This window comes from Hoplias malabaricus, chromosome 11 (genome assembly GCF_029633855.1).
Source record: "Hoplias malabaricus isolate fHopMal1 chromosome 11, fHopMal1.hap1, whole genome shotgun sequence".
Classification (NCBI taxonomy): Eukaryota; Metazoa; Chordata; class Actinopteri; order Characiformes; family Erythrinidae; genus Hoplias; species Hoplias malabaricus.
The window spans coordinates 29,239,552-29,260,065 of NC_089810.1; the positions used below are offsets into that span (position 1 = coordinate 29,239,552).

At 38.7% G+C, this 20,514-nt stretch overlaps 2 protein-coding genes across 2 annotated transcripts; both read left to right on the forward strand.

Moving 5' to 3' along the window:
• The first annotated feature begins 4,815 nt into the window (after window positions 1–4,815).
• On the forward strand, window positions 4,816–9,908 carry LOC136709150 (extracellular calcium-sensing receptor-like). Its single transcript, XM_066684172.1, has 6 exons — window positions 4,816–4,958; window positions 5,495–5,780; window positions 6,036–6,842; window positions 7,146–7,367; window positions 7,472–7,595; window positions 9,013–9,908. Exons 1-6 carry the CDS (start codon window positions 4,846–4,848, stop codon window positions 9,906–9,908), a joined length of 2,448 nt encoding a protein of 815 aa, XP_066540269.1. The 5' UTR covers window positions 4,816–4,845.
• On the forward strand, window positions 7,513–18,562 carry LOC136709148 (extracellular calcium-sensing receptor-like). Its single transcript, XM_066684170.1, has 7 exons — window positions 7,513–7,595; window positions 12,757–13,074; window positions 13,758–14,046; window positions 14,405–15,238; window positions 15,675–15,905; window positions 16,438–16,561; window positions 17,587–18,562. Exons 2-7 carry the CDS (start codon window positions 12,836–12,838, stop codon window positions 18,492–18,494), a joined length of 2,625 nt encoding a protein of 874 aa, XP_066540267.1. The 5' UTR covers window positions 7,513–7,595; window positions 12,757–12,835; the 3' UTR covers window positions 18,495–18,562.
• The last annotated feature ends 1,952 nt before the right edge of the window (window positions 18,563–20,514 follow it).

The window sequence follows — 20,514 nt, forward strand, 5'->3', positions numbered from 1 at the left end:
CACTATAGTAAATGAACACACGCCCAGAGCAGCAGGCAGCCATCCTCCATGCACCTCAGCCGTGTAATAAGGAACAAGGACTCATTTTACTGAATACAATTAAAATAACTTTACTAGTAGGCTGCCATTCCTGTTCTCTTTATTGCCCACTGAATAAGGAACGGGCAGTTAATATCTCATTTAACTCCAATTTATCATTCAATTGAAAATCTTTTCGATTTTTTTAACTTTCAGTGATATAAATGTATTACTTTTTTGCTATGGCTGTGTCTGAAACAAAAGGTAGCAACCTCGCTTTCTTGCGGTTTTACAAGTCAGTGCCTTAGAAGGCAGTATTTTGAAATTAAAGGCTACGCACCACTTAATGAACCTCCATGAATATTTCACATTATTTTAGTTACTGACATATATAAGTATTAATTAGACGGAAGACGTAATTAGATTAGATAAGAATTAATTGACGGAAAAAAACCCGAGCTCGCTGAACAATGCCACGGTAAAACACCGTTATGACTGTATGACAGTATCTAGCTAGCTAAATAACCAACATTATTCATGACAATAGCCTAGTAATAAGCTAAACTCAAATTTAGAGGTACCGTTATTCTTGTAAATGTGATCAAAGTCCAACACGTATTGTTGGAAAAGCACCAGTGAAATGAGCACTACAGATAACGGAGTGAGCGGATGGTTCTTTCCAAAGTGCCTGTTTAAAGTTGACAAATTTAGTCCATTTTCTGGATATTTTGGGATCTTTGGGCCATTTGTGCACAGATGTCCCACTGTACATTGAATTATTGCAGCCAAAAACAACACACCTTTTCGTCATTTTGCATTTAATTAAGTGCAACTTCTGGAGTTGTTGTCCACCATTAAGCCTTTAAGATGTTTATAATTGGGTGGCGTTAGAGGCAGGCTTTAAAAGCAGCAATATTTCAACATGTTTCCAGGACACAGGTACACCTACAGTGCTTGCCAAAATAATGACATCTTTGGAGATACTGGAGCAGAAAGTAGGCAGTGCTTGAGCATTTAACCTTTCTTTTTCAGAAAAGTGCCTTTGTAAATGCCATTCTGGTCATTTCACGTAATTGTGTGATTAATGAATAATTGATGAATTGATAAATTAATAATCAACAAAACACTCATCGTCTGACAAATGTGTAATAAAATTAAAATAAGTAAAATAAATTAACACACTCATACTACACAATATGCAGGTCATTCATTCATTCATTCATTCATTGTCTGAAACTGCTTATCCAGTCCAGGGTCGCAATGGGTCTGGAGCCACTGGGCGCAAGGCAGGAACACACCCTGTAGAGGGGTAAATACCACTTCACCTCTTGCCCCTACAACTTAGCCATACCCCTCGTTTTTGCCTAGATTTTGCCTGTGTCTGTTCTTCCTGGAATTGAAGCTATAGCTGTTCAAACATAGTAGTTTCAATGTATTATGTGACTTGCAGGAATGTGTACTTGGGCGGAACAGTCAGAAAGGAAAGTGTGACTGCGAACGTGCACTCAAAAGTGGGAAATAGCTCTGGCTGATTGGCTGGGCCTCGGCCCAATTTGGGTAGGACCAGGCCCACTTGTGTCTATGTCCCTGGCATACACTGCGACACTACCTGCTGCGCCACTGTGCCGCCCCTACATGAGGATTTGCATTTTTAAAAGCTGAATTAATGTCAGAATTTAATACAATCCACTCAAAATGTAATCAATGCACAACTGTATTGCTTACATCGTAAGGTACTTCAAAAATAAACGTCTCATTGAAATACAATAAACGTGAGATTACTTTTAAGCACAGACGTGTGGAAAATGTGCCAAAATGAAAAGCAAATATTAATTACATTAAATTAATGTCGCTCTATCCCTTACCAGAAAAACAATGTGTGTCGATTTCTATTTTCTATATAAGACTGTATGAAGACAATTTCTATTTTGCAATTTCCCCCTGGGATCAATAAAGTATTTCTGATTCTGATTCTGATTCTATTTAAAGGAATTGAACACAAACCACCTAAACATGCAATCAGCTTAACGGTGCCAAAGCAAAATGCAAAGCACGGATTGTATTTCAGATGAGAGCAGAGCTGTATTTGTGCTACAATGAAAAGCAATCACTTTCCAGTCACAGTCCTCTACCAAAGTCGGGACATGGCTCTTCAATGGTTCTCTAAAAAAGACGGTGGTTCATGGATGCCAGTGACATAGACACAATTGGGCCTGGGCCTACCCAAATTGTACCAAGGCCCACCCAATCAGCCAGAGCTATTTCTCACTTGCGAGTGCACATTCACAGTCACACTGTCCTTTCTGACTGCTCTGCACAAGCACACATTCCTGCAAGTCACATACAGAGCTGGAGTGCAAAGGGATGTGCTTAGTGTTGCCAACCCTCCTGTAATTGGAAAAAAAAAAAAAAAAAAAAAAACACACAAAACTTTATATGAAGCACAAATGTTTCTCCAGGATTTCTAATAAAAAATGGTATGTATTTTGGATTGTACCTTCCCATTGTTCAATTCCCAGGGCCATCTAAAAGAAGATGCCAAAGTATTTAATCAGGTGATACTTAAAGTATATACTATACAAAAAGTATAGCTATATACAAGTACACATTGAAATAAAACAACTAATGATTACAAAATGCCTACAATGAATACAAGGTTTTGTTGATCTTCCTGTTTTGTTACTCAGATAACCTTCAAAATAAATTAGATATTGTCACCTAAGGTTCTGCCATCAGTCCTTGGATTTCCTACTTCAAATCATGCAAGTTCTTCAAGTTTGAGTGCTCTCCAGATGTAACTGTTGATGTTCCTTGCTTGCATGCCTATGGTCATCCACCACCCATACAGATAATTCAGACTACTGCAGCTCAATTTGTCCATAACCTCTGCAGGTTTTCTCATGTGAACCCACTACAGAAGTCACATCACTGACACTTTGTGGAAGCATGCATCAGGTACAGATCTCTTGTTTGCACATTCCAGGACACAACTCTATGCATACTTAGGGCTTTCATTTCTTACAATGGAATGTGTTGGCAATTGGCAGTAGCACTTCTATGCCTGTATTTACCTATTTTTTTTAATTATTTTAATTCAATTCAGAAGTATCCAAATCTTTTAATTTATTAATTTAGCTAATTTGCAGTGCCCACATTTTTTTAAGTCAATGTGTCACATGCACTTCATAGATAAAAGTATTTTCAATCAAACACACTGGATCAACCATAAATATCCAATAGCAAGTGTTTGCTGGAGGACAGATCTCAGTATGCTTGAGTTGAGGTGAGCTATTGTGCTCTGTGAATTGAAAGAGCATTATCACCTGTTTCTGATGAGTTTGAGTAGTGATTGTGATTGTGTATTTCATACAACATCAGTAAAAAAATAAAATAAACCATAAAGTATCTGATTTCTGCTAAGCACCACTATTCTCCAGTGAAGTAATCTTCCTTCTATATAGCTCTGATCCTGGGAGAGTGTAAAACTCTCCTGATGATATTAAAGAGACTGATTAGGAAAAATAGCCTGGAGCCACAATGCTGAATGCCCTTATTTTCATTCTGTCTGTATGAAGACTGCCTGCAGGGTTTACAGTTAAGAACTGCTCCCAAACGCAATCAAACAGCATTTAATGAGGCTTTAAAACAGGCTTAAATACCCCAAAGAGAGCCTTAGGCTATGCAGTACCAGGTACTGTCAAAATGTCTATTTTCCCCAAAATATTACATCACAACTGGGCACTTGCCCAGTGGTTTCACACAAAAACTTGTTTCAAGGTGTGGTAAGATAGTGATATGTTTGTATATGATTAGTGTAAACTTTTGGTAATTCCTGTGGCTGTGTTGTTATACTCAACAACTGATTTCTGTTGGTGACTGTCTGAGGAGTTTAGTGTGTTTCCTCCAGGTGCTCTAGTTTCCTCTATGAATGTCCATAGGTATGAGTGTGTGAGTGAAAGTGTGGTGCTTGGTGTTGGTTGTGCCCACTCCAGTGTATGTCCCTGACCATGAATTTGAAAAGTTGTTACAGGCAATGAATGAATGATTCCTGTTATCAGATGTAATGTAATATAGAGATGAATTTTCATACAGAGATGCAGATTTTGGAAACTTCTTTTGCCTGATTATGATTTGGTTTATGATTAAATTTGCACTAGCAAGAATTAAATGAAGGTTGCAACCAATTAAGAAATATGAATCCATATTTATCTATGGGAAATTATATATATATATATATATACGTTTTATATATTATTATATATGTTTTATATATTTTCTTCGTATTTACTGTGATAATATATAACTGTGACTATATACAAGCACCACACTTACTGAGAAGGCATTAGTTTAAATATATATAAGACTTTTGCACACTACTGTATACTTATATACAGTACATCTCAATTATTAGACAGACATTTAAAACATTTCTGATGATTTTGCATTCAGATGTGAAGAAAGTGAGAATAGCATGTTATTGCATTTATAATGGGGTGCAATTCTCGTTCCACTGAGTGGGGGTCTCAAGGGGGTATGGGGCTTGAAATTGCACTACTGGCAGGTGTAGAACATAAAAGCAGGCACGGGCGAACCATGCATTTATGATACGAGTGTTGTGTTTGCACAGTAGCAGAATATCAGTGAGAATATGACCCGATGTGGAGGACAGTAGATATTTGGGGCTGTGTGGTTAGGGTTGGAGCCAGAATGCGGTGGCAGTGTGTTTATACATATGTTTGTGCACCTGTGGCATTCCTCTGTGGTCTGATCTCTCCCCAGCTGCTCCAGCAGCAGGTCTGTAGGCTCCTCCGACCCTCACACCTGCCTATGGTGGTCAAGGAGGGACACATCACACTGGGGGCACTGTTCTCACTCCACGATGCTGTACTGGAGCCACAACAATCTTTCACATCTCAGCCTGAACCTGTTCAGTGCACAGGGTCAGTCGCTTTACAAGTGCCAATTACAGTAGAGATTTCTTCAGCAGCACAGCTTCTCCGAAGGCTTTTCTAGAGACATGCATTTATTTTTAATTATGTATTATTTACATGCTCTGTTAAGAATGGTATTTTGAAAGTTTAAGTGTTTAATATTTTAAATGTGCTTCAAGAAATTACTTTTTTTCCAATTTTGAAATTGTTGTAATGGTAGTGATGTAGTGATGTTGCATATAAAATAAGTAAAAAATATGTGTTAATAAGTTTTAGTTGGCTAAAATAGCTTAAAATAAGACAATATTCTTACTTTCTAATGGGTTTAGATATATACTTTCATATTGAAGCACTGCCGCACTAAAAATTTTAGTGTATTTTCCACCATGCTCCTTTCATATAATGCTTGAGTTGATAGCAGACTCATGATAGCAGAATTTTTCTTCTATTCTGAACAGGGATTAGTATGTACTTATCATAGACTATTCATTGTTTTGTAAAGAACATGTAAGCTTTTGTCTTTGAGCTAATCTTTTACGTCCCAGGTTTAACTTCCGGACCTTCCGGTGGATGCAGACAATGATTTTTGCCATAGAGCAGATCAACAGAGACAGCAGACTGTTGCCAAATATCACACTCGGCTATACGATCTATGACTCATGCAGCACACCTCTGTATTCACTGCACACTGTTGTGGAGCTGTTGGGGGGCAGAGAGGTGGAAAATTGGGGAACACAGTGTCAGGGCAATATCCCTGTTGTGATTGGTGATGGAGGGTCCACACTATCAGTGGTGGTTGCACAATTTCTAGGTGTTTTCCAAGTACCACAGGTGAGCATATCAATGCAGTGGTTAGCCACTGAATTTTCCATTTTTTTGGATGATTTTGTTGTTGAAATATAAGCAAAATTATTCAGTGTATAAATAATACACTCTATACACTGTACTGTCTTTCTCTATATATATGATAAGATTTGTTGGGAACAGGTTTTTCGACTACCAATGGATTTTAAAAAATTATTCACTCCGAATGTGAATATGCCATTTACCTCCCCTCCTCTCCTTTCCTCTCCTCTCCTCTCTCAGGTCAGCTATTTTTCCAGCTGTGCATGTTTGAGCAACAAGAAGGCCTTCCCTACATTTCTGAGGACCATGCCCAGTGATTTCTTCCAGGTGGATGCCCTGGCTCAGCTGGTGCAGCATTTTGGTTGGACGTGGGTGGGAACAGTCGCCGGGGACGATGCGTACGGTCGAGGGGGAGCCCAGATCTTTAACGACAAAGTCACCAAGCTGGGTGTCTGTATTGCTTTGTATGAAATCATTCCCAAAAACCATCCTCCAGTTGAGATGGCCAGGATAGTGAAGCGTATTGGTGGGTCACAGGCTCGAGTGATACTGGTATTTGCTTTAGAGCAGGATGCGAAGGCTCTCTTCTCTCAGTCTCTCAAACACAATCTGACTGGAATTCAGTGGCTGGCGAGTGAGGCTTGGATCACAGCAGCTGTACTCTCAACCCCTGAGTTCCAGCCCATTTTGCAGGGATCCATGGGCTTTGCAATTCGCCGAGCTGAAATTCCTAACCTGCAGCCTTTCCTGCTGCGTTTACATCCATCCTCTTTTCCTGATGATCCCTTTGTCCTGCAGTTTTGGGAGGCAATGTTCAGGTGCTCCCTCCAAAATAGAAGCAGTGGGGTCTTAGGTGTGCCCCCCTGTAATGGCTCAGAGGACCTGGCTAGTGTGAAGAACATATACTCCGATGTCTCTCAGCTGCGAATCTCCTATAACGTCTACAAGGCCGTTTATGCTATCGCCCATGCTCTAGACGCAATGCTGAGGTGTGTCCCGTTCCCTGGAGGATCCTGCCCTGACACTCAAAACATAAAACCATGGCAGGTATACATTTTAATTCTTATTTAATATTTAATATTAATTCCAGTTTAAATGTTATTTTTTTTATCAGTTATTTATGCAAGAGTTTATATAAATAAAGAGACAGCATACGCCAAAATCAAGAATGGGCCCCTTTATAGCAGTAGAGCCTGAATGTGCTAAAAAATATATTTTTTAAGAGGAACAGTATTCTCTTGACATTTGAGTTTATAATTTCCAAGATGCATCACTTTTCTCTGCCTTTCTTTCTTTCTCTTTTTCCTCCTCCCCTAATTCCTCTTTACTGTCCTCTTCTTTCCTCCTTAGTTACTGTACTACCTTAAGAAGGTGGACTACATTAATAACTTTGGTGAAGAAACTACATTTGATGTGAATGGTGACCCCGTGGCCATGTATGACCTGATTAACTGGCAGCTCTCAGAGAGTGGAGAAGTCCAGTACATAACTGTGGGAAGATTTGATGAAACCAAGAGTGCTAATCTGGAAATAGATGAAAAAAAGATAATCTGGAATGGCTTTCAGGGACAAGTAAGTTTCATTTTCAAAACATGACAATCTGCTCAGGCTTTTAAAACTTCATTAGAATATAAAATATTTATATCGTTTCAGTGCCACTGTTTTTTGTTGTGCAGGTCCCCGTGTCTGTCTGCAGTAGTAGCTGCCTCCCGGGCACCAGGAAAGCCATTAGGCCTAGCTTCCCTGTTTGCTGCTTTGACTGCATTCTCTGTGCAGCTGGGGAGATTAGCAATCAGACAAGTGAGTCAAATGCAGACATCTAGACTAATATGCCGTGATGGTACAAAGAAAGATAATGTTAATGATATTTTTTCTTGTTTGTTTATCGTACTGGTAACTCGTCAGAATAAGACTACATTAATTAAGGTTTATACATGGATTAAAATCTGTTTATTAATGATTCTTTTGTATTAATTATTAATCATATTGTTAATACATTATAAGTCATTAATAATCAGGTTATCACTACTTTGCCCTGATGTAGTGAACCAACGTCAGTTTACACATTTAAACCTGAAGTTTAACAGATACTGACATTTCTTTGTCTTCTCCATCAGTTGATATTAAGCCTCAACTTCAGCACATATTTTAATGGATGAACCACCAACGGAGTGTCGTTTTGTTACATTAATGATACTGTGGTGTGTCTCTTAACATTTCAAATTACTAAATTAACATTCTCGGGCTTATTCTTTACCTTGACATGTTTGTTTTATCTCAAGTTTTCTCACAATTTCAGAATTAGACATAACAAGGACACTGTGGCCCTTTCTATCTCCGTGTTATGAATGATTTAGAATGAATTTCAATCTAATTAATTACCATGACATAAACAGGATTTGAAACTATTGATAAACCTTTATAATGCGGTCTTATTTTAAAGTGGTATCATTATTCTATTTACATTTATGCATTATGTATGTATATTACATATTATACATATTATAAATGGAGTCCTATACATTGGCATGTATTAACCCACAGGAGTCACTGATCAAACCAACATGAGCAAATCTTGTGACTGGTCCCAGATGAGTTGCAGTACAGGCTTTATACTCTGTTCATTTTTGTTTTCTGAGGATGGACAAATTAGCAATATCATTATTTAAATGTAATTTTAAAAAATGCTCCCATGTGAGTAAAACTGCATAATGGGATGGGACAGGCACAGCATTTATTTTAATATCTTCTTCATTTTTTTCTCTTATAAAGAAAAGTAAAAAATGTTGGAATCTACTCACTATTTACTGTAAGCTGTATACAGTAAGGGGGTGGGGAGGGGCACAGTTGCTGCAAGAGAGACAGAGACAGAAGAGAAATAGAGAGTGCTGAAGGCAAAATCAGAGATATACAAAAATGGCCAAAATAAGGCAAGACTTCTAAGGGCTATGACATATTTTCCAATTCTAATAAGATATGACAATGGTAGTGTCCATAGACTACATTTGAGCACTGTAACACGCATTATATCAACTCATTTTTTATTTGTTTTTTTTTTTGTTTTGTCTTACAATTTGTTTACGTTTGGTGATAATTACATTGAAATTATGTATTTATTTATTCCCATTTAGATAATGAACTCAGAACAAATTCATTAGAGAAAGTTCAGTGCATTACTTTTTTCCAGTGCAGCTGTGACATTTCTGTGATTTCTCAGATGCCTTAGACTGTGTGACATGTCCACCTGAATTTTGGTCCAACCTGAAGCGAGACACCTGCATCCCAAAGCTGCTGGAATTCCTTTCTTATGGTGACACTATGGGCATAGCTCTTTTGACAGTGGCTCTTCTGGGGTCCTGCTCCACTCTTGCCATTGCCCTTGTCTTTGTCTGCAAACGCCACACTCCTCTCGTCCGCGCCAACAACTCTGAGCTTAGCTTCCTCATTCTCATCTCTCTGTGGCTGTGCTTCCTGTGTGCTCTGGCCTTTATCGGACAGCCCACAGCCTGGTCGTGCCAGTTGCGACACACGGCATTCAGCATCGCCTTCTGCCTGTGCCTCTCTTGCATTTTGGGAAAGACCATGGTGGTCCTTATGGCTTTTAAGGCCACTTTCCCGGGCAGCAATGCTATGAGGTTGTTCAGGCCTCCACAGCTGCGAGCACTGATCTTATTTTGCACTGCGGTGCAGGTGGTTATTTGTGGAGCATGGCTGGGCTTGGCACCCCCAGTCCCACGCAGACTGATGAGCCGCGAGTCATCACGTATCATCTTGCTCTGCGACATGGGCTCCACTCTGGCCTTCTCCTTGGTGCTGGGCTACATTGGCATGCTGGCTTCCATTTGTTTCTTGTTGGCCTTCTTCGCCAGGAAGCTTCCAGACAATTTTAATGAAGCCAAGTTCATCACCTTCAGCATGCTGATCTTCTGTGCTGTGTGGATCGCATTTGTGCCGGCATACGTCAGTTCTCCAGGGAAATACACAGTGGCTGTGGAGGTCTTTGCCATTCTGGCTTCCAGTTATGGTCTTCTACTGTGTATCTTTGCCCCAAAGTGTTACATAATCTTGCTCCGACCAGAAATGAATACAAAAAAACATCTCATGGGCAAATGAGAGGAAATAAATATGAACAATACACAATATACATGCTTGTAAATACATTTGGATTATCTTATTGTTTGGAGATGTATGCATGTTAACCAATAAACTCAGACCAGTATTTCATTAAAATATATTGGTAACACTTTAATATAAGGGATCATACTAATTTCCCTTAATGCAGTGTTCTCATTAAACATTATTAAATTATCTCATTATTAAAGCCTATAATAATGCCCCCCTAAGTTTTAACCTGAAGCAAATATCATAATTTATGATATGCAGGTGTACAGAAAACAGACATTCATTGCTCTATTTTACTCCTATTGTACATAAAACCTATTTGGGTTTAATGATATGAGAATAACCCAAGCATTTATCCTTTCCTACAAAAATTGCAACTTCACTCTGTGGCCACTGAGTGGTGCTATTTAGCAAAGTTCCTTATGTCCACTGTAACTAATCAAATATCTAGTTGTGGCTATTTCAAACAATGGCACACAAAATACATGCTTTAATTCTATAGTTACCTCTCCATTGGATTTAACAGGCAAGCCTAGCAACACCATTGTCTTTTACTTTCCTGTCCTCTCCTCTCCCAGAGGAGCTCAAGCACTGTGCCTTAGAGCCCCTTTATAAAAGCCCAGTTACTGCTGGGCAATTAGCACCTCACTGAACAGCTTCTTTTTTTGACCAAGCAATAACAAACACACATGCAGGAACAGTTTATGACTGATTAGTTGTGGCTGACATTGGTTTTTGTTTTTTTCCACTATCATGTGATGAGGTGCAGTGGCATCTTTCTGGGCTTCCATCCTCTGGGGAAGTCATACAGTTAACAAAAGAGATGCACATGGCTTGGTTTTGAGAGGTCATGCAAGACAACAATGAGCGATGATTAAAAATTCATGTAATATAAGTCAAAACTCACAGATCAAAAAGCACGAATCCTAACAAAAACTAAACAAAACCTAAAGAAAGCTCTTACCTTCCCTTTTAAAACAACTACACTGGTCATCAGTACCTTTTAAGATAGATTTGAAATTTTTTTTTATTGCTTTTGCACTTTGAGATGCTTTGTACGTGAAAAGTGCCCTATAAATGTATTATTATGATTATTATTATTATATATTATTATGATTATTATAAAATACTTGTAGAAACCCTTTATTATTTGTGAATTCAGGTACTTGAAGTTGCACAAATGTAGAATTATGCTTATAGAAACAAACCAGCACCTATTATAAGGAGTAGAGACTGTTACTGCAGTTAAGAGAGAACAACCTGGATGGACAGGTTTCAACAAACATTTTAAAGTTCTAAATCTTTAGAAACTATTCAAGGTCACACACTGTGTGCTGTTGCCTCTTGTACAATACAGCTGTTTGAGAGCATTTTCAAAGGAGCATAGTCTAATGCGAGAGATAAGTTGATCTGAAATTTTTCAACAGAAGGAGTTTAAAAAAGCACTAGGTTGCTAATGATTGCTGATATTTAATGGCAGCCGAAGATGATTGGCAGTCATTTATGCTCTTTCCAAACTCACTAAAAGCGCCAAATGATTCTTATCTCCTGATTCTTGCCACACCTAAATCCTAAATGGATTTGAAAGGCTATGACTGGCACTAAAGCATTTGCTTCCATCTGTTGTTTTAAAGTCATTCTGTACAACTTAGAAATACTACTGTGATCCATATGGTGATAACTATTTCCTTTGACAGTCTCAAGCATGATGATTTATTTAAAAAAAGACCAAGTATATTAATGCATTCCACATGATATAGTTTATTTCCCCTGTGATCAAAATCTCTGAAATGTTTCTTGTCCTGAGTGTCCTTCCCCTTTCCCTGGACCCACACATCTGGCCATGTTTTTTGATGGTCCTAACTGACTGATGTTCCTACTACAGCAGAGATCTTCAAATCCAGACTTTTGATCCAGATTCCAGGCCATACGTATTCAGTTGCCAGCTGGAATGACACTATACCTTGCAAGTTGCAGGTGAATGGCCCTTTTATACTGCTTGGTACATACTCAGCTCTTTCGCTTTACCAATGGGCACATTTTGTACACGGTACATGGAACATGGCACGGTTTAGTACCTGCTCGCTCATGGTTCCAACCGTGCCCTAAACGTTACGTGCACACCGTGCAGAGTGCTGATTGGCCAGAGAAACTTGTCAGTCACACAGAAATGCAGACATCCAGCACAAAGTAGCCTTGGAGAGTAAAATTTCCAAGCTACCGTAGAGATCATGTTTGCTTTTGTCCTACTCACCATAGCAGGTCATAAAATTATACTGTGGTCTTTTGATGTCCAATGTTAAAACACACTTTACAGCCAAATGTTTGTGGACACGTGTATCCAAAATTTCTTCTGAAATCACGTAATATAGTGAGTTTGTTCTTTTTTACACTAGATGTTGGAAGCTTTCTGAGGATTTGATGGCATTCAGCTAAAAGAGCATTAGTGAGGTCAGGCACTGATGTTAAATCAGTTTTGTGGATCACACAATCCACTCCAAATCATCCCAAATGTATTGGATGAAGTTCCAACTCTTCAGAGATCAGAGTTCTGCTGTTCCACTGCCGAGTGCTTCATACCTTTCTAGGCTAAACTTGGCATAGAGCATTGTGACCTGTTGTTTATGTGCAGATGTTCCATAATAACCTGTTTCATTAAATGCTTGTAAATGTAATTGAATTCTCTGATTATAAGGAGATTCTGGAAACATCCAGAAAACCGATTGTACTTCTAATGCTACCACCGTTGAGGCATAATATTCTTTGTATGCATAAAACACACATACGTCTATGCTTGTGTGCATATCTCACCCTCCTCTGCCTTTTGATTTCCCTACAGACGGTCTTTTCATTAATCAGCCTCTATAAAACACTCCACTCGCCACAGCTCTGCGTAATAAATCCTGAGTGGACTATCCATGTGCCTGGACGGTGAGGATATGCTGCTCCTCCAGGTGGTGACCCTGCTGCTGCTGTCTCTCATTTGCTTCACCAACGGGGGCTCTGCTTTGGATTGTGAGCGCTGGCAGAACCTAGATGCTGTGGTGGTCCAAAAGGAGGGTCAGGTGATTCTGGCTGGAATGTTCCCCATCTATGCAAAAGGCGTGGAGCAGGAGCTGAGCTTCACCACTTTACCAGGAAAGAGGAGATGCAGGGGGTAAAGACCACCTGCCAATGGATATTTATTTTTTATTTATTCATTTTTTTGTTCTACAGTCTTGTTTCCTGTTTTTAAGGGGCTTCAATGATTAAAACCACCTTTTTTTCTTCAATGGTTTTGATGTGATCCTGTGTTCTACCAGCACCTGATCCATTATGTAAATGAACAGGCTGTGGACGGCTAATTGATAACACATTAAATGCCCGAAATTCGCTTTGTTCTTTCTGTAAATCTTCAGTGTTTTTACATAAAGAATAAGCATAGCTCTTAACCAAATTCATCGTAGAATATGATAGAATATCACAAGAGTTATGAGGCAATATAATGATATGACAATAATTCAGCAATTATTACAAGGTTGTTGTGATCATATGCTTTTTTGAGCATATATATGCATATTTTTTAAAATATTTCTTAGAATATTACAAAATTGATAATGAATGGCAATAAATGTACATTCATATTTGAATTGTAACCTTTTAAAATATGGCACTTTTGTTTTACTTGATGCTTTATTTTCCCCCGATCCTTTTTGTTCCTTATATAAACAGTATATTGTGGAAATGTCTGTAGTCTTGAGTACTGTGTTGTATTTTGCAATATCAGTTGCCTTTACATGTCTGTGCAGAAAGTCTTGATGATTATATCCCTGTTCTAAATTCAGTATTTTGTTGTTTCAGATTAAGTTTGCGTACACTCCGTTGGTCCCAGGCCATGATATTTTTTATAGAAGAAATCAACAGGAACCCTGATCTGTTGCCCAATGTCACCCTGGGCTACAGAGTCTATGACACTTGCGGGCTGGTGGCTCTGTCCATGAAAACAGCCTTGTCTGTGGTCTCTCAACCCCTAAAGAGGAACACCACAGGAGCATGTGCGTCTCCCACAGTCCCTCTGATCATTGGAGACTCAGGGTCCACTCTGTCTATGGCCATCTCCAGAATGCTCAACCTCTTCAGTGTCCCACTGGTGAGACACAAACATGTACTGGATAGCTAAGATATTTTTATTTTAATCAGAGAAACAGTAACGTAGTATGGGGGAGAACAGTTAACATTTATAAATATATACATATATAAATGTAACATATATAAATGTTGAAATTTATAAGGTTTTTTAATTGAATTAAAATCTTCTACTCATGTTAAAGGAAGCTGACATTTACTAAAAACAGGAAAATATGGATTTTTATAATATGTTTAATTGACTTGTTTGTTTTTTTTTTTAAATCAATTTCTGACAAACTATGGACAAAGCAATACTCTATCTCTTGTGCTCTTTCTCATTCACATCCTCCCTCCCTCACTGTTTCTCTGTAAACTCCTAGGTTAGTTACTTTGCCTCCTGTGCATGCCTGAGTGACAAGCAGCAGTTTCCCTATTTCTTCCGTACAATCCCTAGTGATGCATACCAGGCTGCTGCACTGGCTCGGCTTGTGAAGCACTTTGACCGGACATGGGTGGGGACCATGGGGTCAGACGACGCATATGGGCGAACAGCTATGGACATGTTCATCACAGAGGTGACCCGCCTGGGTGTGTGTGTGACCTTCCGGATTATTATCCCCAAGGTATCATCTCCGCAACAGATCCAGGACATTGTGAAGACTGTCCGAGAATCTACAGCTCGCGTTCTGGTGGCTTTTGCCATCGAGGAGGACATCCAGCCCATTGTAGAGGAGACAGTGAGGCAGAAAGTGACCGGAAAGCAATGGGTTGCGAGTGAAGCCTGGGTAACATCCACGCTTATCTACTCAAACTATCCATCTTTCAGTGGCACCATTGGTTTTGCCATTCGCCGAGCAGAAATCCCAGGCCTCAGAACTTTCCTCCACAGCCTGCATCCTTTAGCCCAACCAAATAACCCCTCTGCCAGGGAATTCTGGGAAACACAGTTTAATTGCTCCTTTAATATGGGTACATCTTTGGTTTCTATAGATGATCCTGTCCAATACAACCGTACCTGTACCGGACAGGAAAGGATTGAAGACACAGAGACTATCTACAATGATGTGTCCCAGCTCAGAGTGACCTATAACTTACACAAGGCTGTATACGCTGTAGCACATGCACTACACAACCTGCTTATGTGCCAGAAGAAAGAGAGCAGCAAAGATAAACAGAATCAGTGTCCTGATATTCACAATCTGCAGACCTGGCAGGTATAACTAAATCTAGCCCTGTTGTTTTGAGAGAGAAGGAGAAAAAACTATTTATATAAGAAAGTTTGTTTGAAATACAGTATGTTGCTTCTATTTACTTCCGTTTCTGATAGAACAGCCCTGAATACATGAAATGAAAATATTTATTTTAACACATTTTACACAAATCTTATCACCCAAGGCCATTTATTGTGATCACCCTTTCGTTTTCTGCATCATTTTCCTGTGTTCAGAGAAGCTTCATTCTGTTCTGTCTGTTTCCTTTTCTCAGTATGAGCTTCATGAAAGGTCAATAGTGTGGAGTTGACACAATCTCCAGTTTATTTTTTCAGATCTGAAGCAAGTATGGAGCTTGAATGTTAAAATGTTGGATATCTGAAGGAAACTGTTTGCCCATGAATATACTGCAGTCCAAACATATTTTTTGTATGCCTAGGTGATCCAGTACCTGAGGAACGTCAATTACACTAATGTGTTTGGGGACACTGTGTATTTTGATGAGCATGGAGACCCTGTAGCATCATATGATATAATAAACTGGCACAAAGGACCTGAGGGTGGGCCACTGCGGTTAGTGACAGTGGGACGCTTTGACTCATCTCTTCCAAATAAGCAGCAGCTAGTGCTCTACCAAGACAACATTGTATGGCAAGGAGGGTCTAAGGAGGTAACTATATTGACCATTATGGCTTGACTGCATTTACTGACCAGAGCTGGGTTTCCCAAAAGCATCTTAAAACAAAGAAGATTCTTTAGTGGTTGAGTGAGCATCTCATTGAACACTCTCTCTCTGTTTAGATGATCTTAAAGCTAATATGTTTTTGGGAAACTGGGCCCAGTGATTATTATTATTATTGTTGTTGTTGGTGATTATTTGCTTTAATTAAAAAACTGATCACTTTTTAAGACCACATATTCATATAGTACATTTTATATTTGATTTTTCCTTGGTTCAAATCCGCTAATAGATATTTGCATGCTTAATTTTCCTGAGAAATGTGTTAACTACTGTTACAATTGTTAAACAGATATGTAAGTATTTTTATGCAGCTGTAATTAAGTAACTTACACATTAAAGCTATAGCAGCTAATGAATTATATGTTTTTCGATTGTGTTTATGCATGATTAGAGTGAGTGTCCCCCTCAGTCTTTTTCTCTCTCTTTCCCTGCCTCTCTATGCTCTCACTCCTACTCTCAGGTGCCGGTATCGGTGTGTTCAACAAGCTGTGTGCCAGGCTACAGGAAAGTTACACGTAAAGGCGAACCAGTCTGCTGCTATGACTGTGTGCCCTGCCCTGAGGGCTCTATCAGCAACAGCACAGGTATAACAGCTGTGTCTTGGGGGTCCTCTGTAGTCCACACTTTTGGGTTTTGACTGGTCAAAATTGAACTTCAAATATTACATTGACAGATCCAATCCTTATAAACTTGTAATAATTTGTAGGCCACAGGAAACCACAAAGCTAGTTTCTGGGTGCTGAATTCCCCCACCTCAGTGTGAAGCCACTTGGGACATTTTGTAAATTGTACAAAAAAAAAAATCTGTGATGTGTTAATTCCCTTAAATATTTTTTTTAAACTGAAAAACCACAAAAATGTCCAGTCTTTATTTTACAGAACAACTGAATTTTATTTTGTAAATATAAACTAATGTAGAATTCCATGCCTGCAACACTCCAAAAAAGCTGGGACGGAGGCAAAATAATAAGAATTAAAATTTATAGAATTTCTAGGACACATCTGTAACTTAAAAATGTCCGTAAAATGAACAGCTGAATTGGTAACAGGCGATTGCATCATGGTTGGGTAATGCTTCCACTCATTCTTTGCAACCAATAATGGGTCATGGCACACCACTTTGTGACAAATTTTGCAAGAGAATTGTCAAACAGTTTGAACTGTTCAGTACAAGATATCATTATATTTCACTGTGCGCTGTATATAAAATTGTGAAAAGATGAGCTAATTCTGAGAAATCTCTGTCTGCATAGGGCATGTTGAAGTGCATGGCCTTTGAGCACTCAGACAGCATGGCATGAGAACTGTCATGCTACAGTGATAAATATAGCCAAATGGCTTGGGAGCACTTTGTAAAGCCATTGTCACATAACACAGTGCACTACTACATTAACAGCATCGGTGACTTTCATATGTGAGAAATGAACATTGATGTGCAGGTGAATATTGGGTGCAAGGTTACATAAAGAGAATAAGTAAATCACAGATTGTTGATTTTAATAGCATTTTACAAAATGTTCCGTCTTAATACTGATAATCACAAGCATTACATGCTTCATTGAAAGTTATTTCCTCGGGTAACATCCTTTGCTTGTTTTGTTGTTCTCAGACCAGTCTGAATGCAGCCTCTGCCCTGAGGATCTCTGGTCAAACCTTCAGCGTGACACCTGTGTGGAAAAACAGATTGAGTTTTTGTCATACACAGAGGGTTTTGGGATGGCCCTCGCAGCTATTGCTGTCCTGGGTGTTATGGCTACTGTCACTGTGGCTGTCATTTTTCTCCAATACAGAGACACACCCCTGGTTCGCGCCAACAACTCAGAGTTGAGTTTTCTGTTGCTGTTGTCACTGACCCTCTGCTTTCTGTGTGCTTTGACCTTCCTTGGTCGGCCAACGCACTGGGCCTGTCCTCTCAGGCGCACAGCCTTTGGTCTGACATTCGCCCTCTGTCTCTCCTGCCTCCTGAGCAAAACTCTGGTGGTTCTCATGGCTTTCAGGGCCACTCTGCCTGGGAGTAACACTGCACGGTGTTTCCGCCCCTCTCAGCAGCGGCTGGGTGTGTTCCTGTGCTCCGCTCTACAGTGTGGCATCTGTGTGGCCTGGCTGACCACAGCTCCCCCTTATCCAGTAAAGAACACCTGGCTCTACCGAGACCGGATCATCTTGGAATGCCATCTGGGCTCTGTGGCTTTGTTCTGCTGCGTCCTTGGCTACATTGGCTGCCTCGCTGCCTTCTGCTTTATCCTGGCCTTTCTGGCTCGCAAGCTGCCAGATAACTTTAATGAAGCCAAGTTCATCACCTTCAGCATGCTCATATTCTGTGCTGTTTGGATTGCCTACATTCCGGCCTATGTCAGCTCTCCAGGAAAGTTCACAGTAGCTGTAGAGATATTCGCTATTTTAGCATCCAGTTTTGGTGTGCTTCTGTGTATTTTCGTCCCCAAATGTTATGTCATCATCTTCATGCCTGAAAAGAACACAAAAAAATATTTGATGTCTCAGAAAACTGGCAGGTGATTTGCACATTTGGACTATTCACTAAGCTCATGACTCTTGGTATTAGGAAGGTATAAGAAGAAAATATATACTGTCTAAAACAGTGTGTTGTTTTAATGCTTTGGTTTCTATTGCAATGTTCATAAAGATTTACAAGCTTTATAATTAATTTTGAGCCTATTGTTCTGCTAACACTAAGCCAATACACTGAAAGACATTAGCTTACACAAAAAATTGGGAGCCATTGATCAAATGATTGAGCTTTAAAAAGAAAAAAAGTGGAACTCTGTTTGGAGCTTTTTAAAACTTGGGTGTAACTTTGAAACTTGTGACCGGACAAGAATGCAATGTGTTTGTAGCATATCCCTCATAGTCACATTCCATGTAAGAAGTCAAGTACTTGAGCCTGTGTGTTCACTGAGACAGAAATGTGTGTGTGTCTGAGCTTACCCCTTGAGAGCTTTTTATTTATTTATTTAATAATTAATAAATATGTAATAATCATTACATGATAATATACTAGTAAGTACATTAACTATATTATTTTACTGAACTTTGGGCTAAATCTATTTGGTTGTAGTTTAGCTACCTCATGACTTTATCTCAAATTAGCTAACTAGCTGAACCAGCCCATCACCATAACAACAGTCCACAAAACAGGCTACAACATAAAGTACTGTCCTTAACCTCAGAGATCTGAGATTATGGATTGTCCACATACACAAAATGGAGAAATAACTTTTTCTAAAAATGTAAATATTGAACAAAAAATGTTTAGTTCAGTATGATAAATGCAATTTATTAAAGACATTTAGGGTTGTTATTATGGGAATAATTTTTTTTTTTTTTTTTTTTTTTTTTTGCCCATTTGAGTCACCATGTACAGTTTTGGAACACTAAAGCAAATAAGCTAAGATAAATAATCTAATGCACCAGAGGAAATACATATTTACTTGAAAAATATGAAAACCTTACAAATTGTGAAATTGAGCATACGCAGAGCTGCTATAGGATAGGTATCGTTAGGTAGCACAACTTATATATACAGTGTATAGCCACAGACAGTACCACCATAGCAAATTATTTATGTTATTGTATGGTGACATATACATATTTGTTATTTTAAACAAACCAAAGCCTGGTATTTATGCTTATGATCTTACACGTACAAATGTGGGCGACTACTGGTATAGACCAATGGTGACCTGCTTAAAACAAAAGAATTATCATAATAACTGGAATAGTCTTTCTTGTGCTGCTTGTGATTACCACCAGGGTGTGCTCATGTTCCAGTGTGCTCTATCAGTAACAGATAAGCAAATGATCTGAACTCAGCACAATCCCCAAAGCAAATAAGTCTGAATAGACCTGTTTATTGTCACCTAATGAAGCCTGATGCTTGAGCTAAAAACATTAAGCAGATCTCATCAACTCTGTGGTCTGTACATCATCCAGCTGCATTCATGACTGCTGGAGTTACTCCAAACACAGCATTTCAGAATGTCTAAACACTTCTTTCTCTCTCTCTCTCTCTCTCTCTCTCTCTCTCTACATATATATATATATATATATATATATATATATATATATATATATAATAAAAATAAATAAAAAAATACTCTTATTTACAATTTATAATAATAATAGTAATTGTAATATGTTTACTGTTAAAATATGTACTACTTCAGGTTACTTTTGCTAAGATCAAATAATGAGAAAATGTAGAATAAGAAACACAGATATTTGAAGGGAAAATATATAACTGAATATAGTGCTTTACAGAGTAAAGTTCCCTCAATTGATAAAGTTTAGAGAGAAAAAAATATTTTAAAAACTTACAGTCACGAAAAAATCTATGCAAAGACGATGTCCCATGATTCTCTCTCTCTCTCTGATCGAATATGATGGCAATAAAAAATAAAATTAAAAATTAAAAATGAAAGGAAATTAAAAGCCAGGTTTTCTGGACTTTACCCCTCACACCTTGGTTCTCCTACTTGAAAGTAGCTGAAATCAGTTGCTCTGAACAAGGCTATTCAGA